Below are 12,153 nucleotides of genomic sequence, written 5' to 3' on the forward strand. Positions count from 1 at the left end.
GTCCCTGGGATTCTCCAAGCAAGAACACTGGAGTGGATGGCCTTGCTCTAATTCTCGGGGGAGGGGGGAGGGTTTGCTATTTCCCAGGGGGGTTTGTTTTCCCGCTCTTCCTCATCTTTGTCCACGGATCTCCAGTCAAAAGGCTCTCATTTAGGCGAGTGCGGAAGAAGCGCACCTGTCTCCCTGGCTTTGCGACTCGCCCCGCCCCGCCCCTCCAGCCCCAGCCCCGCCCCGCCTCTCGAGCCCCGTCCCACCCCGCGGGGATTGGGCCTATACTTCCCAGGAGCGCTTGCGCGGCCACCACCGCGGCAGCGTTCGCCGCCGGTTGGGACGCGAGGGCCCGAGCTGCAGCGGGGGCGGGTCGCGATGGCCGCGTGGGGCGAGCTGCTGGCCGGCGTGCGCGGGGTGCTGCTGGACATCTCGGGCGTCTTATGCGACAGTGGTGAGGGCGGCGGCGCGGCGATCGCCGGCTCCGTGGAGGCGGTGGCGAGGTGAGTGGGCCGTGCTGGGCGCCGGGCGCTGAGCTCAGCCGGGTCCAGAGGGCCACCGGCCCGGGGCGGGCGGGGGACGGGGCGGGGCTACTGCTGCTGCTCTGGCCCCGCCCCGCGGGGCAGGCAGAGGGCCGGCCCCCGGGACCCAGGACCCCAGTGCCGGCCCCTGGAGAACCCTGAGGCATTTCGGGTTGTGCCAGGGGTCCGGCACCCCTGGGCGATCGTGGGGTTCTGCTGGTTAGGGTTACTCCACTGTCCAGCAGGGCAGCCCCTTGCTGCCTGCTGCTGAGTCCTTGGAATTGGGCTAGTCTGAGTTCGGATATGCTAAGTGTGTAGTCCACAGCAGATTTCAAAGACTTAGTGTTCAGTTCAGTCGCTCAGTCGTGTCCGACTCTTTGCGACCCCATGGACTGCAGCACGCCAGGCCTCCCAGTCCATCACCAACTCCCGGAGTTTACCCAAACTCATGTCCATTGAGTCGATGATTCCATCCAACCGTCTCCTCCTCTGTTGTCCCCTTCTCCTGCCTTCAATCTTTTCCAGCATCAGGGTCTTTTCAAATGAGTCAGTTCTTCGCATCAGGTGGCCAAAGTATTGGAGTTTCGGCTTCAGCATCAGTCCTTTAAATGAATATTCAGGACTGATTTCCTTTAGGATGGACTAGTTGGATCTCCTTGCAGTCCAAGGGACTCTCAAGAGTCTTCTCCAATACCACAGTTCAAAAGCATCAATTTCTTCGGTGCTCAACTTTCTTAATAGTCCAACTCTCACATCCATGACTACTGGAAAAACCATAGCTTTGACTAGATGGACCTCTGTTGACAAAGTAATGTCTCTGCTTTTGAATATGTTCTCTAGGTTGGTCATAACTTTTCTTCCAAGGAGTAAGCGTCGTTTAATTTCATGGCTGCAGTCAGCATCTGCAGTGATTTTGGAGCCCCCCAAAATAAAGTCTGTCACTGTTTCCATTGTTTCCCCATCTATTTGCCATGAAGTGATGGGACCAGATGCCATGATCTTAGTTTTCTAAATGTTGAGCTTTAAGCCAACTTTTTCACTTTCCTCCTTTACTTTCATCAAGAGGCTCTTTAGTTCTTCTTCACTTTCTGCCTTAAGTGTGGTGTCATCTGCATATCTGATGTTATTGATATTTCTCCCAGCAATCTTGATTCCAGCTTGTGCTTCATCCAGCCCAGCATTTCTCATGATGTACTTTGCATATAATTGAGAAAAAGACTTAGTGAGAAAAATGTAAAAAGTTCCTTATATCATTTTGTATTGGTTACATGTTTGAAATGATAGTAATTTGAATGTGTTAGGCTAAATAAAATATATGTAATAATTCCACCTGCTTCTTTTGATCTTTGTTATTGTGGTTGCCAGAAAATTTTAGATTATTATGATTCGGTGGACTGCACTGACCATCTGCTAGACAGTAGGAGGGCATCTTGCCCACTAGTCTTACGCACCGAGGACGCTGCCAGCACTGCTGGTGGCCCCGCTGGACCCCAGGCTTTGTAATTGCCATTGGCATCTCAGAACCAGAAAGTAGGAGGGTCCATCATGGTGCAGGGAAGGAGGAAGTGCCTTCCATCTGGGGGAACAGTGGGGTCAAAACCCGAGGAAGAGAGCCTGGCAGGATCCCCTTCACAGAACTGAAGGGCGAGTGAGGACTGGAGAGCGGCAGAGCCTGGCTGCCGCCTTGTGAGTCGGGCAGAGCTGTGTGGATTCCATCCTGAGTGCAGGAAAAAGTCACTGAAGATTTTAAGGAAGAGTATGGAATCTGATTTATGTTTTAAAGAAATTAAAATATAAGAAGTGAAAGTATATAAGTACCAGGTTCCCTGGTGGCTTAAGATGGTGAAGAATCGGCCTGTAGTGCAGGCGACCCGGCTTTAATCCCTGGGTCAGGACGATACCCTGGAGAAGGAAATGGCAACCCATTCTGATATTTTTGCCTGGCAGACTACACGCAGATCCTGGCAGGCTACAGACCATGGGGTTGCAAAGAGGTGGACATGACTGAGCAACTAACAGTTTTATACAAGTACCAAATGAAAACAGGAGAGATTCCCTTTGAAATCTTGGAGTGGGAGAAGAACTTTCTAGCTCTGCCCCAAAATCTAGACTCTTATCTTACATTGCTTATGGAAGACCCATTTGGTGTTATCTATTAGCATCTGCCTGATACGTGAGAAATGACCTGGGTGGGAGGGTGTTTGTGGCAGTGCCTATGAGAGAGCCAAAGACTAGAAACATCTCAACTGTCCATCACAAGGGGAGTGTTACAGTCTCAGTCTATCAGTGAAGTTCTGTGCTGTATAAAAAAGAATGAGCACCCCTGCCGTGTAGGCGTCCCATGTAGACGGGACGTGCTCTGTGCTGTCCTTTGAGTGGAAAAGGTAGGAACGCAAGCATGTATGCCTGCTAGTATGTTTGTATAAGGAAGCTGGAGGGAAGAACTTCACTGTGTGAAGAGCTGCGGTGGCTGCAGGAAGGCGTGGGAACAAGACTCTTCCTTGGCTAACTTGGTATATAAACATTTTTACATGTTTTTGAACCATGTGGATGTATTTTCCTGTTCAGGATACCAAAAAAGGAGTATTTTCTGAATTTTGTTTCAGTAAAGGTGGAAAAAATGCCACATTTCCCTACTCCCACTCCCACCAACTCTTTTAAGAAGATCTCTGTCTGCAAAGTGCAGAAATAGCTGTCAATGGGGCAGACGGCAGGGCTCCAGAGGAAATAGGAGAGCAGCCAGCTGCGAGATCCTTGTGTGGTCCAGGGAGACACGAAGGGGCGTGGGCTAGTGGGTGGAGAGGAAGAGAAGGAGGGGAGCTCAAGAGACCTTTTGGGAACAGGACCAATGAGACCAGCCAGTGTATGGGATATCGTGGGGTCCAGGGAGAAGATGAAGTGAAGAACGGCTCTGGTGTTGGGACTGCAGAGATGGAGAGGGGCCAGAGGGGGGTGCAGGCAGGTGTCATGACGGCTCTTGACGCAGTGCCTGGCTCACGATAGACCCCAGGAGTGTGCCATTTAAGTCTCACTTCCCACATTCATATAGGAATTCCTGTTGTATGTGCTTTTAATTATTTTAAAATTAGGGCCACTTAAAAGCATCTTTACATTAAAGTAAAATACTCATTTCTTCTCCTGAGGTGGGGGTGTAGTTTCCATTTTCAGTTATTTTCAATAGTGCTGCCACAGACATTCTAGAACATGTCTTTGGTGAATGCATGGTTGCGTTTCTGCTGGGCACAGACCCAAGGGTGGACTTGCCGATCCTGAGATAGGCCTATAATCGTCACTAGAAGATGCTGTCGGGTCATTTCTCAAAGTGGTGTATGTGAGCGTCCCCGTGGCTCCGTTACTTACAAACACATGGGTGTGTGAGTCCTTGGCATCTTTGCAAGGTCGTTTTTGCTTCTAGAAACCGGAGTCGTAAAGGAGGTCAAGGATATGGACAGAGCCTCAGTCCCATCCGTCCACCTTCTGCGGAGAAGCACAGAGTAGCTTCAGCAATGGCCTTGGAGGAGGTCGGGCTGATTATGAGCCCTTGGTTTCCAGTCAATTACATGGGTCTGGGGTGCACCCTTCTTGGGCCAGTGTGGCTCTAGGGATCCCTCAGGGAGCACTTCCTCTGTGCTGGGTATTCGTGTCGCTCTGTCCCCCGCTGCTGGGAGGCGGCTGTTATCTCCCTCGGTCAGCCAAAGCCACTGTGCCCCAGGGCTCACCAGGTCTCCGCTGGGATGGCCCTGGGACCATGAGAATGTAGGTCTGCCCCACTCCTACCCTCTGTGCTGGACCTGAGTGTAGAGTCCTTTGAGGTATTGAAAAAGGGCTGGGGTCTTCTCTCCAGCAGCCTCCCTGGGTGATGCTCCCCCGACATGCTGTCCCACAGTCTGCCCACAGCCCCGGGTGTGACTAGGGGGTTGATCCCTGCTCCATTAACCACAGAGGGTTTGGACTGGTGTCCCCCATGACAGACCCTCGGGACACCTTTTGTCTTAAAGGAAAGGAAAAGTGAAATCGCTCAGTTGTGTCTGACTCTTTGCGACCCCGTGGGCTGTAGCCTGCCAGGCTCCTCTGTCCATGGGATTTTCCAGGCAAGGGTACTGGAGGGGGTTGCCATTTCCTTCTCCAGGGGATCTTCTCGACCCAGGGATCAAACCCAGGTCTCCCACATTGCAGGCGGATGCTTTACCGTCTGAGCCACCAGGGAAGCCTCATCTTGGTCTGCTTTAATTCAACTGATTTATCTAACTGGAGTGTTTCTGGTAGCAGGGACACTGTATCAATCTAGCAGCCATATAATAGCAGGCTGTACCAATAGTCCTCAAATGCATCCCAGCTGAGAGGGGAGAAGTGCCTTCCCCATCGAGCACGGGATTGTTTCCGGTGATTGACCATCGTGCTGCCCAGGGGCCTGGAGAAGGAGGCCTGGAGATATGAACCACCCTGGGGCTCCCTGGCATAGGACCACACCACGTCCCCACAACTCTTCCCCACCCACCAGGGCCTTGCCAAGGGACCTGTGTGGCCCCTTCTCTCCCTCCGCCCACCTCACCCCCATGCTCCCAGTTACATAGACTTTGGGTGGATTTTCCCCTGACCAGCCCCTTAGCAGCCCAGCATCCACAGAACCGCCCCCCGCCGGGGGGGGGGGCCCCCCCACACACACACTGCAGCACCCTCTGGCTCAAGATCCTTTTCTCTCTAAAGACTAGGCCCCTCCACTCAGGCCCAGGCCTCCCATGGCCAGCTGATCACATTCAGGCCCAAGGGAGCGGCCCCCGCCCTCCTGTGGGTGCCGCCGGAGCCCCAGGTCCAGACCATCCTGGCAGCGAGTGTGGGTGGATCCCCTCCCCAGTAAAACCTGCCTGCTCCTGGAGTGTCCCTGGGGATGTCAGACTTTGGGACACTCTTGCCCTCTCATAGTGGCTGAGCCAGGAATAAGCTCGCCTGGCGGGCGGACCCTGCCTTGCTGGCCTCGGTGGAGACTCCTGGGCTTGCATCACTTTTTGTAATTGTTTTGCAGCCACACCCTGCCCTCTCTGGGCTCCTTGATATGCGAGGCTGGCTTTGAAGTCGCAGGGAGCTCAGAGGAAGTCCCTGGGGTGAGAGCAGAGCCACAGCGATGATGGGGTCCCTGGGACCCTGGCTGGTGTTTGCCTCCATGATGGCTCCCTATCGCCATGGGTGCCCAAACACCACCTTCTGTTCTGGAAACCCCGGTGCGGGGGAGGCGACTTGCCACTCCTCTTCCTAGCTGTCCGTGGTGACAGGTGTCCCCAGCTTTTGAAAAAATCCCCACCTTTTGGGGGATACAGAGCACATGGGAAATATCAGCTCTGCTTTTTAAGATGCTGTTGTTGTTTAATCGCTAAGTCCGACTCTTTGCATCCCTATGGACTTTAGCCTGCCAGGCTCCTCTGTCCATGAGAGTCTCCAGGCAAGAATACTGGAGTGGGTTGCCATGGGACGGAACCTGAGTCTCCTGCCTTGGCAGGCAGATTCTTTACCACTGAGCCACCGGGGAAGTCCTTTTAAGACAATATGGACCACAGTAATAGCATCACCAGTGGTGGTCGGGAGGCCTGTGATGTCCCAGGTAGATGTTTGACCGCACAAGCTACCTTCACAACCAGCCCGTTTCAAAGCAGAGCCTGAGGCTCAGAGAATTTCAGAAACTGGCACAAATGGGAAAAGTCATTGAGCTGAGACTGCCTCCTCTGCACCCCCGAAGCCTGTCCACCCGGCTCCAAGCCCCGGTTTTCCCTGCAGTACTTCATGGCTCCTCATCAAAGATGCGCTTGTTAATTTTCTCGTTCACATGTTTGTCAAGTGCTTTTGGTGGCTCAGCTGGTGAAGAATCAGCCTGCAATGTGGGAGACGTGGGTTTGATCCCTGGGTTGGGAAGATCCCCTGGAGAAGGGAAAGGCTACCTGCTGCAGTATTCTGGCCTGGAGAATTCCATGGACTGTATAGTCCATGGGGTCTCAAGGAGTCAGACACGACTGAGCGACTTTCACTTCTCACTTTTCTTTATACTAGGCTTCCCCGGTGACTCAGATGGTAAAGAATCCGCCTGCAATGCAGGAAACCCAGGTTCGATCCCTGGGATGGGAAAAATCCCCTGGAGAAGGGAAAGGCTACCCACTCCAGTATTCTTGCCTGGACAATTCCATGGACAGAGGAGCCTGGTGGACAGCCCATGGGGTCACAAACAGTCAGACGCAACTGAGCGACCCACACTTTCACTTTCACATTCTTTCATGCTAGAGACACAGCTGGAGGCACTGGGACAGGGGCAATGAGTGGGGCAGATGGAAGTCCCTGCGCTCATGGGGGCTGACTGTCCAGTCAGCGTAAACAGCACCCAGAAGGCAAGTGTCAGGGGGAGAGAGACTGAACCGCCCGGGAAATGGGAGCTGAGGTCAGGGAGCCCGACCACGTGGAACCGGTGACGGGTAAGCTGGGCTCTGGACCTGTCCTCTGGACCAGTAGCGTCCCAGATGGGAGAGCAGGAGGTCCAGGCCTCCTGGAGCCACTGGGTGGGCCAGGTGGGGCCCACTTACTGCCCCGGGGCTTGTGGTGGGCGTGGTCCCGGGACATCTGTAACTGGCCTGGGTCCCCCCAGCAGGCCCTTTATTGGAGTCCCTTCTTGGGCAATTGGGCTCCCCAAGGAGAGCCATTCAGAGGCAGGGCGTGGCACAGCGGGGGCTGCCCCGTACAAAGGGAGCCCCGGAGGCATCTGCATGTGAAAGGTGGGGAGGGGGGCATTTACTGCATCCTGTCTCGGGCACTAAAGCACAGCTGCGGGGGGCCCCCTCGGCCCAGCCTTTTCGCGGCAGCGGAAGGAAGCAGGGCCCGCCTTGGCCGAGCAGCCTCATAAAGCAATTGCCACCCGGGACTCACAGACCCGCGGCCGCTGCTTCCAAATGTGCACACAAGCCCTGCGACCCTGTGAAAGTCAGGCCCCGCCCCTCAGGCCTTAGGGCCCGAGGATCAGGGCCAGGGGGCTTGTCTGAAGCTCGGCTTCCTTGATGGTCAGCACCGCCCCCACCTTGCTCCATCAGACCCCACGGACACAGCCAACCAGAAGCAGCTCCCTGTGTCCCCTCGCCCCATCCCCCAGGTGTGGCCCAGTGCCTGCCGGAGGGGCTCTTGAGGCTCTCAGGGGACAGGCCACTTGTTCTGAGTTTATTTATGCCAGAAACAGCTCTGCCGAGTCAGCCCGGACCTTGGACAAGGGGCATTTGTCCAGAATGCCCCATCGCCGTGCTGCTGATGTCGGGCTGACTTCAGAGCTGGGGGCCCCGGAGGGGGCGAGCGCACAGTGGCCCTCTCCCAGGCCCAGTGCTTGTTGCATAGCATCTACAGTTTAATCTTCACAAGCCAGAGGTGCTTCCTTCTTGTGAACAGTCCCACTCAGTGCCTGAATGGAGGGGGTGGGGCTGGGACTTGCTCAGAGAGTGGGGGGTCAGCACCCCTGCTGGGGAAGGTGCTGCACCCCCCGCCCCCCAGAAGGTAGGAGTTTGCTCTGGTGGGCAGGGACCTGGGTCCGAGTCCCAGCCCAGCACTGTGGCTGTAATGTGGTCTCCGGCAAGTTCTTTAGGCTTTCTGTGCCTCCATTTCATCTCCTGGAAGCTGTTGTAACTACCCTTGGGGCCGTCCATCCTGGATGTCCTGGGGATGTCTGGGAGGACAGCCAGCCTCAGTTCCCCCCCACCCCCCGGCTCCCTTCGCTGGTTGAATTTTGCCCTCTTTCTTATCGGTTGCTGTCTCCATCTGCTGTCCCAGGTGCCCTGAGCATCTGGCTTCCCGTCCAGTTGCCTGCCTTGAGGGCCTGAATGTCCCCAGCACCCAGCCCTGGGCCTGCCAGAGGTGTGGTTGTCTTTGTTACCACCATCGTCATTCACGGAGCATTTGCAACGTGCTTCAGAACAGTCCTGTCAAGTAGCTTCTGCCAATGCCCCATTTTACAGAAGTGGAAACAGAGGTTGGAGAGGGTTAGGTGGCAAGCCTTGGTCTCACACATGGACAGGGTGGTGGAGGTGCTGTGGGTGCTGTGCTTCCCGAGCTGAGGCCCCCTTACCCCAAGACTATCCAGCCTCTGTCCCCTGCAGTGCCCAGCCTGTGACCACATCAGGGAAGAACTGACTGCCAGCTGACCTTGCAAGGCTGGGGAGTGGTCCACAGACCCCTTGGCTCCTGAAAACATGTCCTTTAAGCGCCTCGTGTCCCTCTGGGCCTCAGTCTCCCCCTCTGTGAAAGGAACCACTAGACCGGATAGTCTCCAAGTCTCCTCTGGTTTGTGGATTCCTGTGCATCTAATTCTAAATTTCGTTTATCTAACTAGTAAAGCAATGCTGTGAGCTCAGTGTGACTCTCTGATCAGAGCTCAGAGGCTCAGGCAAGTCAGAGCGAGAACTCACTAGATGGCAGTGGGGGGCGGCCCCGGGCGGGGAAGGTATGCCCCTGTTTCGCAAGGGCCCTGGCTCTGGGCCTGCCCGACATTTCTATTTGACTGTCCCCCCGCCCCGGTCCCCTGAGGTCGCTGGCTGGCTGGCCTACCCTGAGGCTCAGCCAGGGACACCTGCGTGCGTCACCGCCTGCATTCTCTCTCTTCTCTCCCTTCTCTCCATCCAGACTTTGGACTCCCGTTTCTTGCCCACACTCTTGACGACACACTGTGTCCAGCAGAGGGCCAGATGGAGAGTGGGCAGGGACCTCCCGGGACCCCGCAGCGGGCCGTCGCAGGCTGGCCGAAAGGTCTGCTCTGTTGGAAAGAAGCAGGAGGTGCAGCAGGTCCAGCTGGTGCTTCTGGCAGAGGCTTTTGGCAGCCCTGTGTTCACCACCCCTGGTGATGTCAGCACGTGCTAGGGCTTCTCTTGGGCCCATGTGCCCCTCCCCCTGAAGAGCTGGGAGGCTGGGCACTACCCCATTTCATGGCTGGGATTTCAGACCCCCGAGTCTGGCCCCGGGATGCCTGGCCCAGGACCTCAGCTGGGAAGCCAGACCCCCTTCTCAAGTGGCAAAAGCCCTTCTGTCCGTGCTCCAGCTAGAGGGCAGCTCCCTGACCCCGAGCTGATGCCCGTTCATCTGGGCACGCGGAGAGCTGGGCCGGGTTCCTCCCAGAATCAACGTGGCTGCCCCTTGGTGTGCGAGAATGACTTTTCTTTTTTTCCTCCTTCTTCCTTCCTTCTTCCCTCCCTCATTCTTTTTCTTTCTCCCTCTCCCCACCACCTCCCTCCTTTCCTTTCTTTTTTTTTTTTTAAATGACGGTATTTCTCGCTGCAGGACTGCCCCTGCTCTGCACATGGGCTCCCATGTGACCCTATGATAAAATAGCGAGTCCTTAGAACAAATAGGCTCTTTGCATGTTTCAATTTTCCCAATGTGTGCGGTCTGTCTCCATGGCTTTCCAAAAGGGAAGCAGCCACAGATCTCAACGTCAGACAGTGGCTGGCGCTGCCATGGAGCCCCACCACGTAACAAAGACCTGGAGGCCGAGAGATGGAGCAACCAGGACTCCTGTTCTCTGAGGATCTTCACTGGGCGCTGCTGCCCGGGTTTCCGTTCATAATGACTGCCCCCCAGGGTGTTGCGGACGTCCTTTCCTTCTCTTGGAAACCTGAACTACAGAGATTCATTCATCTGCAGCTGTGGCCATTTCTGATGGAAAGAGGGGCTTATTTCCACTAGGTAGTGGGGGAGAGTTGAGTTGTTGCCCCCGGGGTAGGGGTGCAGGGCAGGCAGTGTGGGTCAGGGAGGCGGGAATGTGGGGAACATGCACTTCCCCTCCTCTCCTTCCACCCCCTGGCGTGTTTCTCCCGTCTCAGGTCAGCGCTCCAGGCCGCTGGACATGGAGATGGTCCCCGGTAGAGACTTCAGCCCAGGGTGGGCCGGTGGTCCTCACATAGCTCTTGTGAAGACCAGCCCAGTTCAGTTCAGTTGCTCAGTCATGTCCGACTCTTTGCGACCCCATGAACTGCAGCACACCAGGCCTCCCTGTCCATCTCCAACTCCCGGAGACCACCCAAACCCATGTCCATTGAGTCGGTGATGCCATCCAACCATCTCATCCTCTGTCGTCCCCTTCTTCTCCTGCCTTCAATCTTTCCCAGCATCTGTGTCTTTTCAAATGAGTCAGCTCTTTGCATCAGGTGGCCAAAGGATTGGAGTTTCAGCTTCAACATCAGTCCTTCCAATGAATACCCAGGACTGATCTCCTTTAGGATGGACTGGTTGGATCTCCTTGCAGTCCAGGGGACTCTCAAGAGTCTTCTCCAACACCACAGTTCAAAAGCATCAATTCTTCAGTGCTCAGCTTTCTTCACAGTCCAACTCTCACATCCATACATGACTACCGGAAAAATCATGGCCTTGACTAGGCGGACCTCTGTTGACTAATGTCTCTGCTTTTGAATATGCTGTCTAGGTTGGTCATAACTTTCCTTCCAAGGAGTAAGCGTCTTTTAATTTCATGGCTGCAATCACCATCCACAGTGATTTTGGAGCCCAAAAAAATAAAGTCAGCCACTGTTTCCACTGTTTCCCCATCTATTTGCCGTGAAGTGATGGGACTAGTTGCCATGATCTTCGTTTTCTGAATGTTGAGCTTTAAACCAACTTTTTCACTCTCCTCTTTCACTTTCATCAAGAGGCTGTTTAGTTCTTTGCTTTCTGCCATAAGGGTGGTGTTATCTGCATATCTGAGGTTACTGATATTTCTCTCGGCAATCTTGATTCCAGCTTGTACTTCATCCAGCCCAGCGTTTCTCATGATATACTCTGCATATAAGTTAAATAAGCAGAGTGACAATATACAGCCTTGATGTACTCCTTTCTCGACTGGAACCAATCTGTTGTTCTATGAAGACCAGCCCAGGGGCGCGTAAATTAAAGGACATGGACCCTGCTTTCTCTGTGATCGGGAGAAGTCACCATCCCCTACCCTCGTTTGTCTCTTCAAGTTCGACCTGCCAGCCTGTAGCCTTCCCTACGCACCCAGGAGCCCACCCAGCTTGAGGCCTCCTCTCCTTCACCGTCCTGTGAGGGGTCCCTCTCCTCGGGGTGGGAATAAGGTTTGGAGTCACCATCAGCCTAGCCTTCCAGACCCCCACCTATTTCCCTCCCACCCCTGTCAGTAGGACCCAGCCCATGCTCCTGGGAGGCCCAGGTGTAGGAGCAGCAGACAGGAGGGCCTGCCAGCAGTGGGGGCCTCTCTGCTTGGTGATGGGGTGGCTGGAGCGTGGTGGGGGCGGGCCCTGCCTGCTCTGGGCAGTGGGGGATGGGAGGGGGGCAGGGAACGAGATCGGGGAGCCTGTCTGCTGGCCACTCACTGGCCGACGTTCTCCGCACATGCTGAGCGAGCTCTGACCGTGGGCCAGGCCCAAGCCGGCACCTCGAAGATCTCCCTGGAGCTTTAGCTTGTGAGGCTGTTATCATCCCATCTTCCAGATAAGGAAACTGAGCTCCAGGGAGATACGGCCCTGGAGCACCTCCTGGTCGCTCCTTGACCTCCTGGCCTCCCGCTCAGTATTAGAGCGTCTTTCATATGCATTTGTCCCACGGCTGCAGGAAGGCACAAGTTGCCCTGTGGACTCATGAGGGTCCACTGTGCTTTCCCTAACCCTAATCCCAACTCCAGCCC

General features: G+C 55.1%; 1 protein-coding gene across 3 annotated transcripts in view; it reads left to right on the forward strand.

The window, feature by feature from the left end:
- The first annotated feature begins 280 nt into the window (after window positions 1-280).
- LOC120873856 (phospholysine phosphohistidine inorganic pyrophosphate phosphatase) overlaps window positions 281-12,153 on the forward strand; it is a 125,674-nt gene continuing 113,801 nt past the window's right edge. For all 3 annotated transcript variants that reach the window (XM_040254834.1, XM_040254835.1, XM_040254833.1), the window contains exon 1: window positions 281-491. In XM_040254834.1, coding sequence (XP_040110768.1) covers window positions 367-491 — 125 coding nt within the window. In that variant the 5' untranslated portion in view covers window positions 281-366. The remainder of the gene's footprint in view (window positions 492-12,153) is intronic.

This window comes from Oryx dammah, unplaced genomic scaffold, assembly GCF_014754425.2.
Source record: "Oryx dammah isolate SB20612 unplaced genomic scaffold, SCBI_Odam_1.1 HiC_scaffold_14, whole genome shotgun sequence".
In the NCBI taxonomy this organism is placed as follows: Eukaryota; Metazoa; Chordata; class Mammalia; order Artiodactyla; family Bovidae; genus Oryx; species Oryx dammah.